The sequence below is a fragment of the Malurus melanocephalus genome, unplaced genomic scaffold, assembly GCF_030028575.1.
Source record: "Malurus melanocephalus ecotype Western Australia unplaced genomic scaffold, MMel_1.1 scaffold_54, whole genome shotgun sequence".
Lineage (NCBI taxonomy): Eukaryota > Metazoa > Chordata > Aves > Passeriformes > Maluridae > Malurus > Malurus melanocephalus.
The window spans coordinates 861,630-888,273 of NW_026623286.1; the positions used below are offsets into that span (position 1 = coordinate 861,630).

Below are 26,644 nucleotides of genomic sequence, written 5' to 3' on the forward strand. Positions count from 1 at the left end.
CCCCCCCCCAAGATGAGCAACATTGAGCTTGAAACATTCCAGTTGTCGCCTTGCAGAAAAAGCTTTTCCTAAATTAGCAGGCAGTCCTTAATGACAGCATTACAGTCATGTGAGCTGTCCCACCACATCTGTCATTGTAATGAGGTCAGAGTCCTTTGCACACACGTTTCTTGTTCCTCTTGTTTGTTCTCCATATGGTAAGTCTTTGTGTGCAGACACTATAGAAGTATTTGATATTGCAAAGGATGCTCCATAAGTCTGTCTTGTGGTTACATCTTTGGATGCTTTTAYTCACTGGATGTATGCCGTCATAAGCCTCCTGTGGCTGCTTGGGTGGTCATTGTAGTTCTGCACTTCCCACACCTTATGGCTCTGTCCCCATCCCGCTTCAAATCTAATTTAAATCTCTCTTAACAAGCCCTGAGTTAAGATCCATTTTCCCCTTTGAGGCAGGAGGATGCTGTTTGTTGCCAGCAGGATCAGTGTTCCATGAACTGACTCATGGAAAAAAACCCCAAAATTCTAATGATAACACGGAATTGTGTTACCAATCAGTTCATCTGCATGATTTTCCTGACAGGATAGAACAGAACGCAACTTTTGCTCTTGTAGTGATGAGAAATGACATGGACCCCTCAGGCAGGTGGAAAGAGGAAATGGTGTATTGCAAAACCCAGGGTTTTTACAGCTGGGTGTAAAAAAAATTTTGGCTTGTTATAGGTTTACATTCTTGTGAAGCGCAACAAAGTTTTTTAACAACCATCGTAAATCACACCTGGAACACACGATGGTCAGAACCAACCACCATACACTGTGGTGTGAGCATTTATGTTCTATCACTTGCTTTCCAGGGTTATGTAATTTGTTTTTCACCTTTAGTTTAGCTGACTCATTCCAGCATCCTTCTCTGGTTAGCTAAAGTAATAGGAGAGAGCAGGAGTTTTACAACGGTAACAAAGCTCTTGTTCTGTAGTGTTTTGCTTAACTGCTATGTGCTCCAGATCCTGTCTCCGAGTAATATCTCTTATTTGAGTCCCTGGGGGGCTGCAGGCTTCCCTTTCCAGTTGGCATACAGGGCCCTCAGTTCCTCTCAGAAGTGAGCCACCTGCAGCAATTACTTTTCTTTCTCTCCTTAACCTGAAATTGTGATGCATCTAGTTGACTGACTTGCTCTAGGCGACACCCCAGATAGACCTTCACCTTCACTATCATTTGCTTCACTCTCAAGTTCCAGAGCCTCATGCCTATTCTGTAAGGTTACCTGAGAAAGCAAGGGAGGTGATTTTCCTTCTGCCCCCAGCAAGGACTTGTTTCCRTTTCCCCTTGTCTTTTAAATCCCTTCTTTCTGTTTGAAACAAGAGTGTTGGAGTTCCTCTGATTCCTGTTGAACTCCCGTCTCCTGCATTTCTGTCAGGAATTTTCACTAGTCTGTTTTTCTGTCACACTCCCTGATAACTCTTCAGCCTGTCCACTGCCTCTGTAAGATCTACTACCAGGTTCAACAGATCAWCCGCTTTGTCCCACTGCACAAAGTGTAGTCTCCTCTGCCTTCTGGTGCTAATGCCAGGCTCCATCACTCGCTGCAGCTGCAGACCTGGACAGCTGCATGCATCTGAGGAAGCTCGTTCTGGGTTACCAATCTCCTACTAGCAATGGCTTTTGGCTGTATGGAGACCACTGTTGTGTCTTCTCATGGGGTAGGTGAAAACTGCCTGGTGAGCTCTGCTCAGGAGCTGGGAAGGTCGCTGTGCCCTCCTACGTGCCCTGTCTATGTGAACTGCTGCACCAAGGGCTGTGCCACATCCTTCTGATGTGCCATGTCCTGTTTTGCCTGCCTTTTCACTGTGCTTCAAGTTGCTCATGCTCTCTAGAGTAATTTAAATCTCCCTTGGTTGCTCTGGCAAGGCTCTCACCATGTCAGCCTCACTAATGAGAGCTCCTAAACCTCCCTGCCAGGTCTCTCCTCACTCTTGGGTTTTCCTGACTCTGGGAACCCCCTGCCAGGCTTTTTGAGGTGTTTTGCCCTGCAAATTAACTGTAGCCACTGCTTCTGTTGCTGCTGTCACTGCATGCCTCACCAGCTGATGAGTTCATTCGACTGCCAGTGCATCTATTATCTTGTCATTGTAGTYTGAGCTTTATCTGACAGTAAAGATAATAAATAGGAGCAGCTGGGCCACCATACTGAATTTTGGAGCATGACATTTTAATGTGAGGACTGTCTTGTTTCTGGCCATAATGCAAGGCAGCACTTAAGATCTGCTGACTGCAGTAGGTAACATCCCAGCTTTGGAAACCTGCCATGTTGCACTCATTCCTTTATATACTGGTATCATTGTTCAGATGTAGATCTGTTTGTCTGTTTTAATGATGGCATCCCTGAAAGTTGGTAGTATTTCAGTACATATCTTTGCCCGYAGATGGTTCAGCAGACACTAGAAAAAAGCAAGTGAAGTTAAGAAAACCATCTCTTGTTGAATTCCTTTATTAGATGTGCCAAACAGCTAAAATGTGGCAAATGAGCAAATGAGGATGAAAGTAAATTTGTAATGTTCTTGCACACAGTGCTGTATAACATCATGGGGAAGTTGTACATTTATGGTTTAAAGATGGCAGAAATTACATGTAAGGGTAGTGCTTCATACTCTCAAAAATTGTGTCGTTTTGCTAAAAGTAGTTACAGAAAGCATAATGAGCATATTAAGTGTACATGGATTTATCTGTTGAAAAAAAGGCAAATTGCTGTCTTTGTGGTTGAAATGAGGATGTTTTGTTTTGGTTTATCTTTTTACTTATTTATAATCAGATAATCKTAATATTAACTATTTTCTGATTTCTGAAAGGAGTAACTGTTGTGACATCAGCTGTGGTAGAAATGCATTCACCTATGAAAATAAAAACGACGCTAAAACTGGATGTCAGATTTGACTCTCTGACTTTAGTATTGTATAGTCCAGGTTCAAAACAGGTAAGTATAATTTTGGTTACAAAGATAAATCAACAGCTTTAGGGTTGCCTAGCATCCTGGAAGTTCTGAACAAGAATAGGCTAATTTATAGTAGAGAAAGTGTGTTCTAGCAATAATAACAAGTGTGATGGAAATTATAAAACAGCTATTTTAGCTAAATCACTTGGCACATATTGCAGGAAACAGAAGAACCAGTGGTAGTACATAATACATCTTCTGGCATCTTCTGTCATCTGACTAAAAATACGATGAAATTTTATATTAATTTAAAATATAGTCTTCTATAAAATGTAGAAGAAAACAATGCAGAGGAATGAAACATTCATTGGTTACACTCATATGTGAACATGGATTCATACAGAAATGTGGAGAAAGATTTTTAAATTTGTCAGCAGAACAATTTATATTCATCTTGGTTTAAAGATAAAAAACTTGTCACCAGATTTCTGACTCAAAGTTTGCAATTTATTGTAAACTTAGGTTATTTTAGATTTTAAACAATTTTTTGGTGTGTGGCTAAACACTACACGGTTGTAAGAGACAACATTTATTTTCTCGTTTGTCACCTTTACATACACTGTGTGTTTTTACATAAAACAAACCATTACTTTACACTGCATCACTTTCTTTAAGCATTGTGTCTCACTTACATAAGCATGCTTTAGAAGAAAGATGGTACAAAGGTAAATCTTCATTTTTTTAAAGTTTTCTTTCTCTTTATATTGTGGTTGTCTTCTGAATTAGCAGTGAGTTTATTTATTATTATTGGAAATACTATCAATTAGAATGAAACTGTATCACATCCAGATACTATTTTCACTACCTGTAACCACATCTACAAACATTTGATTTAAACAGGTTAACAGTTCTGATCAAAGAGATGACCTTTTGAAGCTTGCAGAGTTTAAATTAGTTTTGATATCAGCTGCTCTGAAAATGTTATCAGATGGTTCAATGAATGCTTCAGTCAAGCTGGCAAACTGTACATTAGATGATAAAAGAGAGTCAATCCAGAAGGCTACACCAAGGTCTGTAATTTGATATAATTTACTGTTTGTTAGACAAAGAGTTCCTAATGTTTTCATCTTATTAGAATTCTGTTAAAACTGCAGTTGTTTTAGTGTAGGGGTCCTTACAGTACCTGTTACTGTGGATTTACTTTTCTTACTTGGCTTCTGTTCCATGTAACTTTATGAGAGACCAAAATAAATGCTAGATACAAAAAATGAAATAAATTGAACTTTGGATATGAATTTAATAAACACACATAATAAACAATTCTGCTTTCCAATTTAATTAAGTGCTAAGTAAGACTGTGATGGTGTTTCATGAATAGTAACAAACCTCAATATAGGACTTTCAATGTAAATCATAATTTCGAGAAATTATGATGATTTGGCTTGTTTATAGGTGATGTTTTAAAATTATTTGTGTTACTTTTGAAATTCACTCTTGTTAATGTATTTCAACTGGAATGAGAATCTTGAATGTTTTTCAGTATTTGTGGCTGGCTTAATAATTTTTTATCAAATGCCTCCTTAATTGTCTTCCAGAATGGTGGAAATGAAACATGGATTTGAAAAAAAAGTTATGGTGGATATAAACTACAAACAGGGGAGAGATGGAACTCTTCTTGATGTCATTGTTCAAGAGATATATCTTTGTGCGAGCATGGAGTTTCTAATTACTGTAGCAGATATATTCCTAAAGGCAAATGCAGAAAGTGCTGCTGCACAGAGACATACCAAACAGTCATTACATTCAAAGGACCAAGGTATAAACCAGTATATACTGGAAATAGTTTAAAATCTGTATTTCAATCTAGTTTAATTTTAGTATTGTAATACTTCATAAAAAATACAATATTCCTTTTATGCTACTTCCTGGTTTTATGTATATAGAACAGCTTCTTGTTACCATTGATGTCGCTATCTTTGCATCATGAAATAGATTCATGACCTTTAGTCTTCGTTTCCAAATGAAGGGTAGTCTTACTACCTAAAAATGTATGTTTAAAATAAAATGGAAGGAATGATGGAGCATATTATATTATGCTTTCACATGGAATCGGCCTGCCTGACACTGCTGCCTAGAAATGTTTTCACTTCACTTGCCCACTGATGTGTATTTTTCTCTGCATCAGAGAACAGACTTTTAGCTTGAGTAACTGACATGAAAAATTGGTCCATTAAAGCATCAGAGCAGGAAATAGTCTTTTTATGCTTCCATGCCTCAGGTAGTTCACATCAGGTGTACCAAGCAAGTTCTGGTTCTTTTTGGTGTTKTTTTCCTATACCCTGAATATCATAGTTGTGTCCCTCTCAGCCAGGCTGCTGTGATTATTTGCTGATGATCAAAATCTAAATGATAAGGAAGTCTTATATGCATGTATATTTTTATTGCAAGTGGTTACATCAAGCATCAGTAAATGTTGTGTTATTGTCCCGTGGAAAAATGTGGGTTTGCTATTCCTGAGATCAGAAAATGTGCCTATCATTTTCATAAGACCCTTATCATGGTTGGCAGATGTAGGTATAGAGTGAAGCTGATACAGTTGTTAATGTCAGAGATAGTAACAGTGGTGATACTGTTAGCCTTCTCATTTTGACTCTGAAGCTTAGTGGAATCTTTTGTTGTACCCAAGAGTAATTAGATATTAAATGTTTTTTTTGCCTGCAGTGAAGAGCCTAGAAATAAGTCCATTGCAGGGATCTATAAATTTACTGAAACCAGTTATGCTAGATTTTACCACTAAATATGTAAAACTTCCCTCTAAGTTACAATAATTAAATGATTATGGTAATTAATATGATTAGCTATAGTAAGTATTATTAAATATTAATAATGAAATCACAAGTAAAAAATCAATATGTTATCTTTTAAGAATTAAACAAATATAATTTTTGTTTCTGAAGCACCTGCGCAGCCTGTATCTACGATGGAAATGAACATTGTTGTTAAAAATCCAGAGATTGTGTTTGTGGGTGATTTAACAAGAAGTGATGCTCCTGCATTGGTGGTTACAACTCAGTGTGAGATCTTCATTAAAAATAGTCCTGAAAGGCACAACATGACAGCTGCTGTTAAGGAGATACAGATGAAAGCATGTCCATTTCTTCCAGAGGAAAGGAAAGGGAATGTAACTACGGTGAGTTTGCAACCATTCACTGTGTATTTAAAAGGTGTTGTGTAACTTATACTGCTAAAATACAACTTATTTCTGAAGTGTTCATCATTGAAATATATAGTTAAAGATTGATGAGTACAATTTTGAGGTCAACATTTTGTTGATTTTATTCTCTTTTGTCTGATGTGATTAAAGCATCATCTTGATTTGTGGCATTGGGTTTTGCTTTGTATGACAAGCTGCAAAGAGCACGAAGGAGTAAAGTGTAAAGCCAAATAAACAGAATTTTATAAGTGTAGGCTATGTCAAATGCAATGTAGTAAATTTGGAATTTTATAATTATAAGAATTTGCATTAAATGGCTGTGTAAGATAATAACTGTCACAAAAAATAATTGGAAGTGCATGTTATGAAATAGTTTAGTTACCATATGTTGTTTATAAATTCTTCAATGTTAAGATATGTACATCTGTTATATTAAAGTTTCCTGTTTATATTTTGGCAACAGAATCAGACTTCATAGTTACTGACCAGGTGGAAGTGCATTGACTCCTGGAGTTTCTTACAGCTTTTCTGCCTTTACAGCAGAGTGTACCTCAGATAACTCTGTGATGATRTTGTTGCATCAGAGAAAAATTTCAAATTGACTGTATATCCAACAGTTACCAATGTTCTCAGACGAGAGATGAATTTTGAAAAGCAAGTCTTTTCAGCTCGCTGTTAATGCCTGCTTCCTTATGGAGTACATAGGAAAGGTCATAGCTATGAACACAAAGGACTGGGGCTTCCCCTTCGTTCCAATTTCAGGTGGAATCATAGCACCTCAGTTTACTCCTTGGGTATACACAGTCTTTAGTTGCACTAAAATRTTAATCCAGTAATTTAGAAAGTGAGGCATTTGCCATAACAATACAAAGTCGTGTGACTTCCGTTTTTGTAACTTGCAAATGCACCATAAATATTAATTACTTTGTAGAAAGCTATTGGAAGGCTTCACACCAAGTTTTCCCTCTTACAGGAATACCTTCTGATGGAATCTCTTATCTCAGACTGTAGAAACAGAGAAAAAGACCTGAATCTGACAGAATGCTTGTGCTATAGATACAGAAAAAAACTTCAGAGGACACTAGCTTTAATGCTTAAAACACTACCTTCCTTGAAAGATTCAGAAAGTTCTTGAGAAGAGTACAAAAAAAAAAAAAAGAGACTTTTCCCTGCAGGTAGCAGCATAATTGCTCATTTTAAAAACATGTATGTAAGCAAACCTCTGAACACAGGTTTTCTGTAAACAATCTAATGTCAGTCTTGGAAATTGAGTTGGATGAAATCAACTTTTTGATGACAAAATCATCAAGATTGAAAGAGACCTTTGAGATCTTTTAGTCCACCTATCAACCCAGCGCCACCTTAGACACTCTTAAAGTGTGACATCCCCAAGTGTCATGTGCAGACACCAAATCGGGAAACTAACCTCTGGATTTAAAGTAACATGAGTGATGAGGGGTTTTTGTATGTTTCTCACATGTCCGTTGATCTAAAGAGAAATATGTTATTTTTTATTCCTGAGTGTAACACAGAATATAAATTAAAAAAAGGAATTTGAGCAATACAGTATAAAATATTATTATGGACCCCAAATTCCACTAGACCAAACTAATTTGGGAAAAGTTAGGTCAAACTGATTCAGAGTATTTCTATGACTCCAGCAACTGATCCAGATACGGGCAGAGATGTCAGAAAAGATTGCAAAATCAATATGATTTAAAATTACAGTTTTTTAAAAACTTACYATCTCACATAGGAATTGGAGAGCAAATTTTCCTGTCTGTACTCTATGTCAGTAGAGTCTGATTACATGTGAGTGCTCTATTAATGACATTGCACTGATTTTGTTTATAGTGTACCTTAGATTTGGTGTACTTTAGGAACTGAAAACGTGCAGGTACTGATTGCAGCASCAATCTGGAACTGAGTGATTGTTACTCAGTTACATCATTCTTCAGTAAAACTGTAACTGTGTTGTTGCTGTGTTGCAATTGAAAATCTGGTTCTCAAAAATCAGGGGCATGGCAGTGACTACACTGTCACTGGAGGTATTTGCAGACTTTTGCATGACACTGTCATTGCATTGGAGGTATTTGCAGACTTTACCTGAAAAATGGAGTTACAGAAGTAGCTAACRTTTGAATCTTGAATGGTTGAGAATGGCTGAGGTCTTGCTTCTGGATACTCTTTTCTTTCAACATGTTATTAATATTCAGAGTTTTCTTTATTTTGAAGAACAAAATAATGGTAAGTTTTCTTTCAGTACTTTTTATGTGTATGATTTAAAAGTATGGGTTTGAATTTTTTTCATTTATATGGCATATGTTTTTACTTTATTGTATAGGTATTGCAGCCTTGTGACTTATTCTTTGAAATGAAACAGTATGGTACTGATCCACAAAGAGCTGATTTAACAATTAAATCTCTAACAATAAAAGTAAGTAGATGTTTATTGTGTTTTTAGTTTTGTACTTCCTGGTCATCAGGCTATGAAGTTGCTTCAGGAATTACCAAAGTGGAAAATTGTTCCTGTTCTGCATTAGGTTGCCCACCTGTTTAGCATGTCAAAACAAATAAAATTGAAAATGAACAACTGTGTCACTATGCTTCGGTTTTGAAATCTGTATTTTATAAAATGGCCTGGTGTGCAGACATAAGTTTTGAAGTAGTCAGATGCATCATTGAATGATGGAGTTTAGAAAGCTTTCATGTGGAAATATGGCAGGRTTGAAAATCTGACAGGATTGAACTATAGCTTGTGGAAGGGAAATACCTTCAAATAAGAGAGTCTTGTAGAAAGTGGAAGTGTTTTATTATTGTGATGTATTCATTGTGCTTTTTTATGTGAAACTGTTTCTGTACTGGCTTCTCATTTCCAATTATTTCAATTTCTTATTTGTAGGTTTCACCAATAATTATAAACACAGTAATTACTATTACATCAGCTCTTTATCAAACTACAGAAACAGCGGAAGAAGAGATCAATCAAATTCCTCCTGACTTGTGGAATAAAAAAGATATAAAAAATCTGAAAATGTGGTTTCTTGAAGAGACGAGTGAAAATGAAGATAAAAATCCAACCACTGAACTGGTTCCCACAGGAGAGTCATTGAAAATTAATGTAGAATCTGTTCTTATAACACTTGAAGCAGGGGTTGGACACAGAACTGTACCGATGCTTTTAGCCAAGTCCTCATTTGTTGGAGAAGTCAAGAACTGGAGTACTCTAATCAACTTACATTCTTGTCTTGAGCTAGAGGTAAGGAATCCTACATAAAGAAACAAAAGTTTTCYTAGAATTCTAAACCCTATTGTCTAAACATTATATACATGTTATTTAGACAATAACAAGAAAAATAGCCCATATATTTGATAGCTAAACTGCTGCAGATATATGTTGTGGGAACACAGTGGGAATGAGGTGTTAAGGCAGTTAAATCAAAATAAAAATCTAATATATCAGATGAAATGTTGTTAATGGCACAGTAACTGGTGTTCTGCAGCCTCACATTGGCACRTTCCTGAAGACCTGTTGCATCAGTATTAAATGTTTCTGTCTGAAAGTAGCTGTTTTTGTACTAGCTTCTCCAGTTATTCAAATGACTTGGAGAGTGGCAGCTGACTTGGAGAGAAGCAACTGACTTACTAACTGTAAAAATCTTCAGTTAATATTACAGTTGAATATATCATGTTTTGTTTCTATAAAATACAATGTAGTACCAGTATTGTTCATATCACATCCATACTGACTTATATTTGGAAATTAGTACTGTAAAATTCAGTGATGGTTGTAGGTGGATTTTTCCTTATTTATAGTGCTTTTGAATTCCAGTGCCTACCGTTTAAGCCAAAAGTGTATTTTAAGTGACATACATTTTACCACTTATTTGGAACTGAGTCTTAGCAATAGAGACTTAGTTGCCTCATTTATTTTTCTAATGCAGTTATTTCATCTTAGGCTGGCAGCTGAAAGTGCAATCTGATTATCAATCTTTTATATTACCAAAGTAATAATATATTTGTAAATCAGAATTTTTATTTAAGTTGCATGTAAATTCGTGAGTGATTTCTTGATTTTGATAGGTACATTATTTTAATGAAATGTTTGGTGTGTGGGAGCCTTTACTTGAACCACTAGAAGTTGAGAAGACTGATTTATTCAAGCCATGGATTCTTGAAATCAAGGTATAGTTTCCAAAGCTGAACTCAAATATTGCATTCCAATACCTTAGGGAAAACAAATGCTCTCCATCTTTCATTTCTGAAACTAATCTAATAGTGTTGTTTCTTTTTGTTGGTTACTGAGAATTCTTTCCCAAGTAGTGAATGAAATTAGTTCTTGTACTGGGAAAGCTCCAGACTCACAGATCTGTTAAATATTGTCTTTCAGGTGGCAAAATTTGCTTCTAGTTGAACCAGATGGTCATAATAGCTTTGTATCAGTTTGTCTATTAGGCCATATGCTACTGGTGTATTAAATGACTTTGGAAAGACAAACCACTGCTGCTTGTTCTACAGTAGCACGTGTAGCAGAAATATATTGGGAAAAACTGTTACCCGTTGACTGTGTGCTTGAGTACCAAGAGTACTGTGGGAATAGTGCTCTCACCACTTCATTTTCATCTTTCATGGAAATAGTCTAGGTTCTCAAAGTAGATAAACCTTTATCTAAGGTTGGGAGGTACCTTTTGTTCTTTCTTCTGCTGTCTTAACTATTTTATTTATTATTTTCTGACCTTTTTCAAAACTGTTCAAATATTTTTAACCTGAGAGTTTGCTCAGAATTGAAAACCTACCATTTTCCTAGGACTATAATTATCAAAAAACTTTCAACAGTAGCCTCAGAAGGATAAAGATTATGGACTGAGATACTGCAATTAAGAAAATGCTATTAAAAATATCCCCAAGAATTCTCCAGAAAGATACGAGACCTAATGCAGGATATAGGTAGAAGATAATGAATCAAACCTCATGTCTTCTTGTCCAGATATAAAATACAGTGTTTGGAAATACATAAAGGAAAGAAAAACCATAGCAGGACATAGAAATGGGAAAGGGAGACWTAGAGAGTCTTGAGGTGAAACTTGCGCCTACAGGTTGAGTGGGCAGATAAGAATTCTTTAAAATTCTCCTTTCAGATGAAGAAGGCTAAAAAAGCGCTGTTTGAATCTGATGATGATGAAGAAGAGACCTACAAAGTTCCAGAATATAAAACAGTAATACATGTTTCCTCAAAAGACCAGCTCAACATTACGCTGTCCAAGCTTGGATTGCAAATGCTGAGTAACTTGGGCACGGTAAGAAAGATTTCTTAACTGTGCAGTGTTAGAATAGCTAAATGAATGTAATGATCTCTCATCAGAGATCTTCTTGGTGAATTCTTACTCAGTTTATATTTTATATAAATTCTTTTCTTTCCAGGCATTTGCTGAAGCAGCTAGTCAAACTTCAGACATCTTCAAAAAAGACCGAGCACCATTTGTAATAAAAAATGCTTTAGGACTTCCCATCACTGTCTCACCTAGTGATTCCTTTAGTGTCCTTAATGTTGCATTTGGAGCAAAAATATTTCATTTAGAAGATGGAGAGAATTTAAATATGGAATTTGTCAGAACTAAAAATGAGAGTGACCAGTTCACAGCAATGACAACAATGTGTAGCAAGAGATTTTACATTCAGATCTGTAAGTTCCAAAGTTCATGCATCTTCTGTTTTTGTAGTTGTTAATTATGTATAAAACAGTGTCTTGTACGGGTCAATAAGTATTGGAGGACTACCTAACATGAAATGAATGTTTCTTTGAATTCTAGATATGTGGCTGTATTGGAAACCCTGCTTAAGCCTTTACAGCTGAAAGTTATATATATCATGCTTCTTAATTTTTTCAGCATAGGCTTACTACTATGATAAATAATTTATCTAACWTACCTTTATTGCAGTCAGGTATTTGTTTGCATGTATTTGTTATTTCAGAATTCAGCTCCTCAAAATAGTTTTTTTGTTTTATAATTGAGTCCTGTGTATATGTATTTATAGAAGTCTAATCTTAAGGACAGATGTTTTTTAAGAAAAGATTGTTTTAAATAATTTTGAACAAACTGGAGTTTAAAACTGCAATTAAAGTTTAGTGTATGTATTTACAATTTGAATTGATTTATTGTAACAGTTGGCCATTTTTGAAACTCAACTATATGATGTACTAGTTGAACTGTTTTTACAATGTAAGAGCTGTTCCTAGTTAATAAGCTATTACATCTTGCAAACATTTCTTATGAGGCACTAATATTATCTGTAGTGGCAAAATCCACTTAAATATTTGTGTGATTAACTTGTTTACTCTATGTCTTGTGGCAAGAGAAGAATCTTTGCTGTTTCCTTAGTAATACTGCAAGATCAGGATATTTAGAGTACTGATTGTACCTTTTCATCTGGTGGATGGTTTTATATTATTAGATTGAATGACAAAAAATTCTATTGAATGCACATTTTTGTCTTTCAAATGTTTCTTTATGCTCATTTTGAGTGTTCCATGTATCATCTTGTATATTCTAGGTCCTCATAATCATTCTGCTGTGGAAAAGATTCCATTGACAAAAGTGGGTCGATGTATTTACAAAGTGAGACATGAGGAGTCAGGTGTTGAAAGATCCATTGTCTGCCAAATTGACACAGTTGAAGGAAGCAAGATGATAACTATACGCTCCCCTGTTCAGGTCGTTATATATACATAAAATAAATTTTTAGTAAATGAAAATGTCTTTAAATAAACATTGAAAAAATGTATTTAAAAAAACATACCAGAATGCTCCATATAACTTCGCTTTATGTCTGATTTTTCAAGAACAAAAAACTTTATCAAGGTGACAGATGGGTTGGATGCAGGCAGAAATTAATCAGATTTTGGATCAGGCTAATTCATTAGTAATGTTTACTAATACTGGCTCTAATTTTAGTCTTGAATTATTTGCTTTGTATGAAGTAATCAAACGTCTTTTAATCTTACCTTGGTTCTGTAAGTTATCCTTCAATCAGATTTTTTCATTTTCTTATATCCTATACCATTGATAATTAATTTTAAATTCTGTACAGTGTCAGTTGAAAGGTGAGACCTTTGAGTATATGTCTTTTGATTGAATTGTATTTTTGATAGACATTATATGGTTTACAGATACAGTGATGATTCCAGATATTAGTGTTCTGTAGTCATAGTGTTCCTGTTACATTTCAGTTGTTTTTTGTTTTTGCTCAAGGTGGTTTATGACTTGATTAATAACCAAATTTACTGTTTCATTATTTTCTAAATTTTTTCTAAGAAAGTAGTAATTAATGCCATTTAATTAACCTGGAAATAAATAAAAAATAATGTTTGCAAGAAGGATAACTTAATGCCCCTGAAAGATAATGGACATTAATGATTTAACCTAAAACTTCTGACTTATGTTTCCACCATATGGATTTTTGAATCTTGTATCCATTATATTTTTAGGAAATCATTGTTTGGAAAGTCACCATATAGTTGAGATTTACTTGTCTTTGGTATTCAGAGTCTTGTGATTCTCCTTGAAGTTATTTATTTCATAAATAAAATATGCACAACTGCAGAACCAGATAATTTTAAAAGATTTGCTGTTTTAGAGACAATTCTTTTGAAATATTTGACCTTTAATAAATGGTAAATGGATAAGATGAAAAACAAGAGTTCTCATTCTTGCTTTTTTAAGTTCAAAGTACTTTCCCTTTCCAGTTTTTCCTAATGTGTGGAATTGCTGGCTTTTTATTTTACATAGATAAGGAATCATTTTTCAATTCCATTAAATGTTTTTGAAGAAGGAAGATGTTTAGGAACTGCTTCACCAGCAAATGAGTTCAACATACCCTTTTCCTCTTACAGGTACTTTATTGTATTTTTCTTTTATTGTGGATTGTGTTTATACATTTTTGATTATTGTATCCATACTATTACGCAAAAAAAAATTGTTTCCCTTTGCTTCCTAATATCTAAATAATACTATGCTGTCATTGTTGGGCAGGGTCTTCTCAGACCACGTAGTGTGAGTTAAATAAAATACTATTTCATTGTTGAATTGGAAGTATTTTGAAATCCATTTCTAGAAACAAGTTAAATTAGCTAAGCTACTTTAAGAATCTGAGTTCAGGTACTTCAGGTACACATTGTTTGTGATCTATGTGGTACACCACTTAGTGGGGTGATGTCTAGTGAATTAGTGCAGCTTATTTTTTTCTGAAAAGGCATCTTTTGATATTTTGATTCTGAATTAAAAGATTGAAAGTAATACACTTAAACTCTATCAAAGATGTAAAAAAAGACTCGCCAACCTTAAGAAGACTCACCTTATAATACATTCTATATATATTGAATGTATTAACACATTTAATAACAAAACTGCAGTGACTTTGCATGTCTGTTTTAGCTGAACTGTCATCTRGGTAGGTAGGTAGGTTTATTTTGATTGGGGTTTTTTTTATGGTTGCAGAGACTTTTTTCTTCTGTTTTCCTCACACTCATTTTTCTACGAAAGAAGTTGTGTGTCTTTTTCATTCCTTAGGTTACTTTCTACTGTAGATTCATGAATTCATTGATATTTGTAACCATTTGCATTTCATCAATAAGATTTAGTGATGTTCTAATTCATTGTACCGATGAGAACCACTAGGCAGTCAGGAAACATGACAAAACAAAAAAAAAATCTTCAGCCAGGAGCAGCTGTGTTAGATTAAAGCCGTTGCCTTATAAAAGCCATGTGTGTAAATAATCCATGAACTTGATGCGTTATGCGACTGAAAAGAAGGGCACTTTCTGCACATCTGCTTCAGGAGCAAGTTACTGATCCAAATCTTTTACTTGGAACAGGAATAGATCAGTACTTAAAAGGAAATTCAGTAGTCTCTTCATAAAATTCTCCAAACCCTTTCTTTGAATGGGAAGTATTTGACAGCATGAAACAAAACATCCCAGCCATTACAATAGCATGAACTTTTGGGATCCAGTCTATCTTTTGATTCTTCTTTTAATTAAAATAAAGGCAGGCAATGAATTACTGCTAGGAATCTTCATAAATCCAAATAATATAGGACTGTCCCTGTTGCATAGTACTTTTTTGTAATTGAAAAATTCAGTCTCATGTTAAATGTCTAAAAATGTTTTCATTTACAGATCCATACTGAGTTTGCAACCACTACCCAATGAAAGTGGAGTGACTGGAGAATATGATATGTGTGAAGGAATTACATTTGATGAAATTATGAAAAACGTTGACAGTTTATTACAAAGGAAATGCCAGTCTGAGAGGTCAAGTAACCACTCACTTATCATCAATATTGTTCCTGTAAAAGATTCATTGACATCTTCATTATGTGCAGAAGATGAATGGGATTTTCCATATGTTGTGCATTTATGGCCTTCTGTTCTTCTCCGCAATCTTCTTCCTTATCGGATAACTTATTCTGTGGAGGTGATTACATAATGCTTGAATTTTAGTGATGTTTCCCACTTAAAATAGGAAAGCTGGTTGAAATGGAGGTTAGAACAGAAAGGGATTCTGTTGAAGTATTTGTGAAGCAAGTTCACAGACCTTATAATGGCAAGTCTGTATTTACAGAAATGAAATGTTGTCAGAATGCGAAATGAGCTGTTATTAAGCCATACTTTAGACATATATGTAAAGTAAAATTTCACACTGTGCAAGTTTGGCCTGGTTAGAGTCAGTTGCTCAAGTGCAACTTGAGCCTAATTAAATAAAGCAACGTTTCTCTGAAGACTGCCTCAAGTGGGTCATCCTATGTTAGCATTTTATGTGCAGTCTCTGACTTCAAGCAGTAGCATGCTTTTAATGAATTCTCACAGGCCTGCCTTTTTGCCAGGTTTTGGCTTGAATTGCTGCCAAGTGCCAGACTTCAGATTATTTCCAGATGAAATTAAATKATTAGATGCACTTTGACTGTTAATAGGAATTCTTTCCAGTGACAGATAAAATACAATCTTGAGTAAAGTACCAAAAACACACAGTGTAGGCATTGATTCCTCAGCACTGTGCATTTCACTCCATGGATCTGATGGAATTGTATCCTGCTTCTTATTGATGTAGACTTAGAATAATAKAAATACAGTTAGGAGAAAGAGATGTATTTCAGATGGTCATAATATTTAGTATTTGAACTGAAATAGTAGAATCTAATAGTAAAACTTTTTCACAAATACACAATTACTATGACCGGAGACTATAGCTTGTACTAGATGTGTGGAAGTAACAGGCTCTTCTCAATGTGTCTCTTACAAATTTAAATTTAATGAAGAAATTATTGTGAGGGAATTTGTTCTTGAAGCACATTTGTGTGCATGAATTTGGTGATGGGCTTTTTGAGGTTAAATATTGATGATTATGAATTGGGGTTCTCTTTGCAAAATGTTGCTTTAAGGTAGATGTTTAAGAAAGTAACATAATTAAATAAAACAAAAGATACTTTAACATTGTGCCTCAAGAACTTGTATCTTAATTTTTAAAACTATCTAAAAAATAGAAGTTGATATGAATTTTTTTGGTGATCCATGTAAATGAACTCTGTTTGGTGTTTGCTTTTTTTTAAGGGAAATGGGAACAAATTTGATGCTCTAGAAGAAGGATGTTCAGCCCAGATTCATAATGCAGTCTTGGACCAAACAAAACTAGATTTGCAGTTGCTTAACTATCTTGATCAAAACTGGAAAAGCGAGTACCATATAAAAAGTAATCTACCTGAGATCAGCTTCACAACATTTTACTGTATCACAGAGCTGGATAAGACTGAACTGGATATTGCTGTTCATGTGACCTACACAACTGGGCAGATGATTATAGCAGTTCACAGTCCCTACTGGATGGTGAATAAAACTGGTCGAATGTTACAATACAAAGCTGATGGTATTCACCGCAAGCATCCTCCAGATTACAAAAAGCCCCTCCTTTTTTCTTTCCAGCCTAAGAACTTCCTCCAAAATAACAAGGTACTGTATTTTGCAAACCTGAGTGCTCTGCACTCCTTTATGTTGTTGTATGAAATCGTTTTTACACTTAGAATTTATTTATCCTATGCTCTGTAAATGGCATGCGATCTACAATATCTCTGTCTAAAAACAGTGTTATAAATAAATGTGTTGTCAGATATGCTTGAGATAAGAAATTTACATTATCAGAGATGATGTTAAGAAAGAGATCCTCACTTTCAAAGGAAAAGTTCACTGGGAAATGTTTTCTAAATAAAACAATTTCCTTTTACACTTWAATTGTGTCAGTAGAAGTTCTCATTCCAAATAAGACATAGAAATTCCATAGGAAATGTAAAGCTGTGGTACTTAAAAAGTAAAAGCTACTTGAAAAATAAATGCTTGCAGTGATGGTTGGTAGATTGGTCCTGGGTTAACAGAGTCCTTAGGTTAAGTTCACTGAGTTTGCTGAGTTTTTTTAATGCTGAATGTTACTGGCAGATGAATGATACGAAAGAGATTGCAAGAGTGCATTGATTTTCCTTTGAAATTTTAATTATGATTCGTTTTTTAAAGGATCCTTATATGATTGCTTTCTCTGTAATGTCTTGTATTTACAATGCTTATTCCACATACATTGTAACTAAGCATGGTTGAAAATACATTTGTGAGATGATGCTGGCAATTGTATTTCTATGACTTTCAATAGAAATAGCAGTGTTTCCATTTGCATTTGTGTGTACTGTGTGTATTTTTTCCCAATGTTGTCAATGACTTCTAAATTGAAAATTAATTCAAGGTGCTTCTTCACAGGTGCAGCTTAGGGTAACTGACAGTGAACTATCGGATCAGTTTTCACTGGATACTGTTGGAAGTCATGGTTCTGTAAAATGCAAAAGTCATAAAATGGAATATCAAGTGAGTTAAAATTGTCTTTCAAATTTATTATTTCCAGGRTATAAGTGGGGTAAGAGTGTACTTAAAATAATGTCTCTCTGTTCACAGGTTGGTGTCACCATAAACAACAGCAGTTTCAATATTACTAGAATTGTAACCTTCACTCCATTTTTTATGATCTCAAATAGAAGTAAATACACTTTGGAAGTAGCTGAAGAAGGCAAGGAAAAGTGGATTCCCATTGTTTTGCAACAGGTAAATTTACAGTGGAACTATTCCAAGTTGTGTCTCTGAAGAAAAAAAATCGGTYTGATGACTCACTGATGGAAAAAATGAGCCATATGTAGTGTTCAGTGACAATATTTGACTGTTTCATGCTTTTTCAATACACGATCTGTGTCCTTTACCATTTCTCAGGTGTTGCATGCGGACATAGTGTAAAATTGGAAATTTTATTGTCACCTTACATCATAAGTAGTATGAGAAAAAGATCTCTACTATATTGGATTATTATTGTATTATCTCTGCAGTGGTCCTGGAGCTTCTATTCAGTTTAGCAGTGGTATGTGGTAGAATATTTTGGGTGACCTGATATACGTGAAACCACTTCAGTATGGGACGAACTTCCCTCATGTGCATCATTTCAAATAGATCCAAATTGTTCTTCTGGATCTAGTCTCAATTCTGGTTTTAAGTTCTCAATTCTTACTTCCTAGAAAGGGACCCCTGGCCCTCAGGCCAGGTGGTGTGGAAGTGGGTTTAGGGCTGYGGAGGCAGACTGTTGCAGACTGGGTGTGCAGCTTGGCTCTTTGCACTGCAGTATCATGCAATTCTGTTGTGTATGTGTGTGTTGAGTCTTGGCACCATCATGCCTTCCTCCTGGCCATGTAGGAAAAGCAGTGCTTGTTTGGGGTAGTATTGGAGGTTTCTTAAAGCTRTAAGTGATCTATAGTGCCCTCTGGCAAGAGTGAAATCTCTTTTTCCCTTCCCTTCCAAGGAGTCTTGAAGAGACCATTATCCAAAACTGAGTTTAGCCTAACAAATTGTGTGACACTACCATGTTAACCACTAAAATAGATCCTCAAATGCCACATCCATAATTTTTTTAGCACTCCCAGTAATAATGCTTATACCATTTCCCTGGCCAGTCTGTTCTAATGTCCTCTGGTGCAATCTGAAACAGTTTCCTTTGGTCCTGATGCTAGGAGACCACCCCCCCCACCTTGCTATGGCTTTCTTTCAGGCAGTTGTACAGAATGATAAGGTGCCCTCTGAGACTCCTTTTCTCCAAAGTAAACAATACGAGCTCCCTCAGCCACCCTGCCTAGGACTTGTGCTCCAGACCCTTCAGCAGCTCCATTGTCCTTCCTTGGACACTCCAGCACCTCAATGTCATCACTGTAAATACTCCAAGTAGTTACCAAAAATGCTTGCAAACCTAATTACAAAAGTTAAAAGAATGTATTCATTCAGATTCTTAACCAGATCTTTCTATTACATTTTTGGTACCTTCAGCACATGCTTCTTAGCTGTGCATATTATCTTTCATGGGATAGTGATTAGAGACATGCCATTTGAATAGCATTTTTTCAGTTACTGAAAGTGATATGTTGTTCTGTTGTAATTTTTGTTAAGTGCACATAAAAAATTTTTGGATCTTTGAATGGTGAAGTCAGTTCAGATTCCCATGATGCTTAACATTAKTTTAAAAAAAGTTTCCTTGCTTTTACTCAACAATGGACTGTTTGACATAAGCCCACATGTTTGTTCTATTTCCTAATATTCTTATGTTCCTCTGAACCAAACTTTTGCTTCGCCTTATATAGTTTTGGGGTTCCTTAAATGTATGATTCCTCATCTRGTTCACTGGTAAAGGTCTGAAATGACAACAGGTTTATGTATAGTATGCACAACTCCACATCTAATTTTATACTCTTAGGAAACACAGTCAGATGGTATTATTTCTTAWTTTGTTGTTTATATTTGTTATAGCTTTGTTATTAGAATAGCTGAATTATTTACAGGAATTTTGGAAATCTGTGCAAAAACTACTCAAAAGTAATAGTTGAAATACATTCTGCATATATTATCTGTAGGTTTACCACATTGGCTTTTGTATTCTTATGTCTACAGGATTTTCGAAACAAATGCCAATGTTTCCTAGTGTTTCATAATCATATTAATTGATCTTAGTCTCYTTTCAGTTATAAAGTATCCAGGGAAGACTTGTGGATCTTAGGATCACTCCTGAAAACTTTAAAATAAAGTTAGATGTAGCAGTTTATCAGATAGAGCAGTACAGGTCAAGCGAAGAGTCTCTATCCCATTCTAAATCCTGTTTTCACATTGTGTCRATATTTTTCCCTTTGATATATCAGGCAGTCTGTAAAAATCCATATTGTGACTACTTGGTCTGCCAGGGTTGTTCTTTTGTAGTTCAGTTGCCTAATCCAATGTTTTTCATCTCTTCTAAATGTAGGTAGTGTCCAGCCTGTTTTGGTCTGTCTTTGGTCTATCTCTGTTTTTAATCCAGAACAATTTGCAGGAGCAAGTTTCCATCTGATCCTGTTGCTGAGATGGGGAGCTGCTAGTCTASATTATTTGAAAAATATTTTTTCTTTATTTTTAAATAAATTCCTGTGTTTTTTTCTTAGTATTTCTTATATAACTGTGTTACATTAGTTTGATCTTCAAAAAACTAAGCAGCTTGCTGAAGTTTTAGTGCAGATTTTGGCTGTCTCCTTTCTCCCCATTCTATTTTTATCATTTTAAGTAAAGCAGAGACTTTCTTGCTGGTTTTGTTTTGGTTTGGCTTTTTATACACTCTTCTTTCTTAGTGACAGATAACTTGTCTTTTCAGGAAAAAAGGTAATTTTTATGTAGAACCAATCTCCTCTGTGATGTCTTCTCTGTCTGGAAAGGAGTAAATGTATCAGAAACCTTAATCACTATTTTTTAGAAAAAGGCATTGTTCTTCAAAGATTGCAATAGAATTTGTCAGATAGTAATTAGAGTGCAKTGTCCTTAGGATTGCTAAGGACAGTCCTTTGAATTATATATGGTGCAAGGCAGTTGATCAATGTATATCTGTAGAGAAAGAAGACTGGTGAAGACTGTTCATAGGACCATGACTAAATATTAAAATCCCACTGTGGAAGCAAAATTGTATAAATATAAAATCTAGTGAAGCACTTAGGAAGCGTGTCATAAAAGGCTTGAAAACAGTGTAATTATGTGACACAGTGTGTGGCGAAAGTCGACTACAAAAATTAATTTTTCAGTTCTCTGTAATTGATTCTGTAACATCCTGTTTAGCCAACCTTTTTACTTATTTTAGTTTAGAGTTTGAACTTGAGTTTGCTGTTGACTGAATCTCCTTGAATTTCATCGGAGCTCAATTAGTTCCACATTGAAACTGACTTGCTGTGTTTTATGCTGGTTTACAAGGCARTTTAAACTTCCTTTGTCTGTGGGATACATGTTGATGTAAATAACACCTTCAGTCTTACCGTTTAACTATATTTTTTTCCTTTGTCTTCCTGCTTCCTGTGGTGTGAGAAACAATGGGAAAGGGAACTTAGTGGCATGGTAAGTTGGTGAACTAGTCTTTCACCACTGAAGAATTAATTCTAGGATTCAGATGCAATTAAATATGGACTTCTCATTTCTTAACCTATGCTAGAGAAAGGTGGTTCTAAAATTTGGGATGCTGCATGTCAACAGTTTGWAATACAAGAAAGATGATTTATCTAAACAGAGTTTGTCTCTTAATAGCTGAGAGTCACTGTTAGTCATAGCTTGTTCTTGCAGCCGGACTCTGTTAATTAGTTWGAGACTTTTCATTAGTTATGATTAAAGCTTTTGTCTTCTCTGCCTCGTGGTTGTCTCCATTTAGCAATTAAATTACTGAAGAGAGATTGTGAGATTTTTAAATCCATAATGGTTATGATTTCAGTTGTGAATATGAATAACAGAACATGCTCTATGATTTAGCTTCCTAATGCTCCATACTTGTATTTATATATATTTTACAACATCATAGATATGTGTGTGTATATGTACTTTTAAATATATATGAAGTGCTTTTAAAAGAACTGCTGGTAGCTGATATCYTGTGTACTCAAGTATCCCATTTTGTCATTCCTTGGCATTGTAAGATTGATTTGAAATTTATACTTATTTGGAAAAGGGTCTGGTAATGGAAGAACAGTTTTGTCTTTTTTTTTCCTTTTTCTAGCAAGCTTGAAATTTTTGATGTAGCTATTTTATACTCTGGAATTTCTGTACTTTCTCAATTTTAAATGTATTTCTTTGTGTGAACTTGGAGTCTTAGTGTTTTCATTTTTGCTCCTTAATTCCTCATTTTGTAGTCTGAATTATTTGTTGACTTCMTTTCAGTTATATTGTGTTCAGGTAAGTAATTGCTTTTAGGGTTTTTTAATAGCATTTCTGATCCAAATTGATAGACTTTTGGATAGAATTTAGTAGATGAATTTTARGCTAACCTGAATGGCATTTAACATCTCATTTGTATTCTGACTTAGAAATTTCTGATTTTTCTTTCATAGTGCATTCCCTTTTGGCCTGAAAACGATGCCAACAAACTGCTTGTTAGAGTTGAAAATTCTGATCTCCCTCCAAAGAAGATAAATTTTGATCAGCAAGAAAACTGTCTTTTACTGCATTTGGACAATAAGGTGATGTTTTGCTTTCAGGGGTTAGATAAAATAGTATAAATCAGTGTTTCATTTTCATTGTCAAAACTTCGTTTTCCCATGCAATTGAGTATTGCCAAACCTTAACTGAGGAAAAGATTATATTTATGGAAATGTTCTCATGCTTTCTTTTTGTATGTGTACACACAGATATAAGTAGGTCTTCTGTTTTAAGTGGTTCTCTGGGAAGCAATTCTGCAGAAGCTAAAACACAGTTTGTTTTGCGAGTATTCTTTCTGAGAAGTATTTGTTAGTTCTAAAGTAACACTAAGATGCTCTGAAAAGTAACTTTGACTCCACTAAATTTATTTGTATGTTATGGATAGTCTCATCTAGCAGTAGTCTTTAAGTGTGTGAGTGGTTTTTGTAGTGTAATGTTTTTGAGGACATGAATGTGTATGACTGTATAAGAAAAGTTCCTGTACTACCAGCCTAACTATTCATAGTACTGAACTCCTGCATAGTTTTAATTACTAAGTGCTACCTGCTACCTAGTATTTAGACAATAGAAATATTTTGAATATATGGTAAAATTGCTAGTTTTACTACATGGAGTTGTATCTTATGATGAGAGGAGACATTTTTTGAAATATTTAAATTACATTTGCTTTGCTGGAATCTATTCCACTGTTACTTACTTTGTCATTTTTGCCACTGATAGCTTGGGGGAATTGCAGTGGATGTTAATCTGACTGAACATTCTACAGTAATTACCTTTTCTGATTACCATGATGGTGCAGCTCCATTTCTGCTGATAAACCATACTAAAGAGGAAATTATTGAATATGGACAAAGGTATGTATGAAGAAGTTTAGTGTGGACGTTCGCATGGAGTCATGTGAACTGTAATTTCCTATGCTGTAGGCATGCAGTCTCTAAAGAACTCTATTTTAAAGAAATGGCTGTCTTAATTTTGTCATCTCTTGTTTAGTAAAATGAAAACAATGAATTGTTAGCAATGTTGTATAGCGCTAGGTAGTTCTACGAGTGAGCTGTTTTGTGCTGTCTTTTTGTATGAATTTTGTGACCTTGACATCTGCATTCCTGSTGGAGGCAAAGAATTTGCTTTTCTGGAATTGTGAAGGTGCTGGCTGTGCAGAATAAATAACAAAGGAGATTTAGCTGAAAGAATGTGTTAAAGATATGTGAGATATGAGGGAACGTACTGAAAAATGAGAGGCAGTTACAAAAATTTTGCCAAGCCAGGCCAAAACTAAGATAATTTTAACAAATATTAGTTTCCTGCAGTCAGTGAATATTTAGTTCTGCACCTGCACATAGTTATGCTTGTTCTGTTCTCAAGCTGTAATGTCTTTGTAATGCTTCACCACTGTACATAGATACTGCRCAGTGCTGAGAAATCCATACTGCAGCAAACAGCCAAAAGCCTCTACTCTTCTTTCCCTTCAGTCAGTCAGAGCAGTGTTGCTTAAAATTTTTACTTGAGAAGTGGAGGAGCTGCTAGTCAAATCATTTTTGCATCCTGTTTTTCTGAAGAATAAGATTGTTTTGTTTGGTTTTTTTCTCTAAAGATTAGTAATTTTTATCTTTTTTTCTTTTTAGATTAATTGTGGGCATCCCTAGTGTAATTTAATTAAGTATGATATTTCAGTTGGAAGGGCCTACAATGATCTTTTAGTCCAGCTGCCTGACCACTTCAGGTCTGATCTAAAGCTAAAACATGTTATTAAGGTTATTGTCCAAATCAAGGTCTTGGGCATCTCCTGCCTATCAAAAAAGCCTGTTCCAATGTTTTGAAAGAAAATCTTCCTAATGTCCAGTCTAAACCTCCCTTGCAACAGCTTGGACACAAGGGATGGATCCCTACAAGATCCCAGCATCTTTCCACGTCCTCTCCTTTCAGAGAGCTGTAGAAGACAAATCTGCCAGTTTTTAACTGTGAGGAGGAATGAAGTTTAAAACACTTTTTTCTGAAAATGTTAATCACAAGGGGAGAAGAAAATGAGTATTTAAAATCTACTCTATATATTTTAAAGTATTTATATTCTATTTAAAGTATATGTATGTATTTTGAAATATAAATCCTTGTTCATGTTACTGTTCTGAGAATGATTTTGTGCATACTTTTTCATTCATAATATTATTTTTGTTTTCATTTTCAATACTTGAAAATATAGTGTTCTTGTTGAAATGCAAGAAGGCAAAGGTCTGACACAAAATATTCATTGACATTTGAATTTAAAATTACTTTGTTCTAGCTCCCTCAGTGAATTGGAAGACTGCCTACAGCCCAATAAGGCAGTACTGTATACTTGGGCAGACCCAACAGGATCTAGGAAATTGAAATGGAGATGTGGAAATAGAATTGAGGAAATTGCCCCAAAAGAGGTACATTTTTTTGTCAGAATCTCCTTTTATAGTGTCTAATTTTATATTTGTATGTCTGTTCATCAATGTATGTCTGAAACTCTGTATTTAATGAGTATGATCACCAGTCTCATATATGAGCTTCAAACGCAGAACAGTAACAACACTCTGTTTGCCAGAGCTTGTGCCAATTAGCAGTGTCTTCAGTTGAAAAGTGTTTGTGTGTGGTGAGAGGCTGTGATAAAACTAAGTGATTAACTTTCCTGCTGTACCTTAAAAAAAGTCTAGCATTGTTGTGTTGCTAAGACTTTTGTGTTTGTGAGGTAGAACAATTAATAGAGTTGTTAAAACTTCTCTTTCTTGTTTATAGGACAAAATGGAAATACTCAGTGTGGATCCTAGAAAAGCAGTCTATTTAATGTCATTTTATGAAGGTTTGCAGCGTATTGTTCTGATCACTGAAGATGAGAATGTATTTAAATTGACGTATGAAAGTGTAAAAGCAGAACTAGCAGAACAAGAAATTATTCTGTCTTTGCAAGATGTTGGAATTTCATTGGTTAATAATTTTACAAGACAAGAGGTGTCCTACATTGGAATTACAAGGTAGCTTTGGGTGCAATGATCTAAAATGTTTAACTTCAGATATTTTCCCTCTGTGAACTTCATTTTGGCTTGCCATGCAAAAGTCTGGGTTAATAATATTCCAACCTATATTTCCTACTGTTGAGGGAAATGTTTACATTGTTCTTTGTACTAATGCGTACGTTTTCTATATATATGTATGTGATTTTGGAACATGTGTTTGTAACTACATAGCAGACTTCCCCATACATCAAGAGAAGTATTTCCTTTTAGTTAGATAAGTGATAATAGAGCTTTAAGGAATAAGGTCTGTGGATAGTTTGTGTCAGTGGGTTTTTGTTATCTTCACTACAGAAACAGTTGCTGAATTCTGTTTTGGAAATTTTGATGCAAAAGCTTTTTCCTTTTGGTTGATTGGTTATGGTGATCCAGGGCTCTAATGCTTGGGTTTCCCACTGTAACATTTCAGAGGGAAGCAGCAAAGAAATTATGTAATGCTTAAGAAATGTGTACTGTCATACATTTGAATAGGGGCTCTTTAAAATCCTCAAGGGACGCTTGCTTAATAATTGTCATAATCCACAAACTTCTGTGAGGTCATGAGGTTGACAAAGTGAGAACTGTTTTTTCTTTGTTAATTCTTTGCGCTTCACTGCAAAACAAACAAGCATAAACTTCACATACACATATACTTCACATAGCTACATCTATCATTTAGTTAGAAAATTCCACTCCTTGCTCTCACATGAGAAACTATGCTATACTATTTAGACAGTGGAAACACTCCATTAAAAGTGGCAGGTAATTACCTAGATTCACAGTGGTGTTGATATTTCACTACATTGGTTTTTCTTTGGGAGTAGTCATCTGTAGTCATTAGTCTAGCAGTGCTTGCAGTTGGTATTGTTTCTTTGTCACACACTGATGGCTTGTCAAACTCCTGGAAAATGCATGGCAGTACTATTGAAATTGAGCTGCTTTTTTTTTTTTTTTTTTTT

General features: G+C 34.9%; 1 protein-coding gene across 2 annotated transcripts in view; it reads left to right on the top strand.

Moving 5' to 3' along the window:
* The window catches only part of VPS13A (vacuolar protein sorting 13 homolog A), a 102,351-nt gene that overhangs the window by 49,489 nt on the left and 26,218 nt on the right, over positions 1-26,644 (top strand). For both annotated transcript variants that reach the window (XM_057365558.1, XM_057365559.1), the window contains exons 36-54: positions 2,844-2,968; positions 3,827-3,996; positions 4,522-4,742; positions 5,884-6,116; positions 8,485-8,577; positions 9,043-9,399; positions 10,224-10,325; positions 11,279-11,437; positions 11,562-11,823; positions 12,693-12,853; positions 13,928-14,031; positions 15,316-15,613; positions 16,747-17,142; positions 17,935-18,039; positions 18,127-18,273; positions 22,587-22,715; positions 23,395-23,528; positions 24,953-25,082; positions 25,432-25,667. In XM_057365558.1, coding sequence (XP_057221541.1) covers positions 2,844-2,968; positions 3,827-3,996; positions 4,522-4,742; positions 5,884-6,116; positions 8,485-8,577; positions 9,043-9,399; positions 10,224-10,325; positions 11,279-11,437; positions 11,562-11,823; positions 12,693-12,853; positions 13,928-14,031; positions 15,316-15,613; positions 16,747-17,142; positions 17,935-18,039; positions 18,127-18,273; positions 22,587-22,715; positions 23,395-23,528; positions 24,953-25,082; positions 25,432-25,667 — 3,562 coding nt within the window. The remainder of the gene's footprint in view (positions 1-2,843; positions 2,969-3,826; positions 3,997-4,521; positions 4,743-5,883; positions 6,117-8,484; positions 8,578-9,042; positions 9,400-10,223; positions 10,326-11,278; positions 11,438-11,561; positions 11,824-12,692; positions 12,854-13,927; positions 14,032-15,315; positions 15,614-16,746; positions 17,143-17,934; positions 18,040-18,126; positions 18,274-22,586; positions 22,716-23,394; positions 23,529-24,952; positions 25,083-25,431; positions 25,668-26,644) is intronic.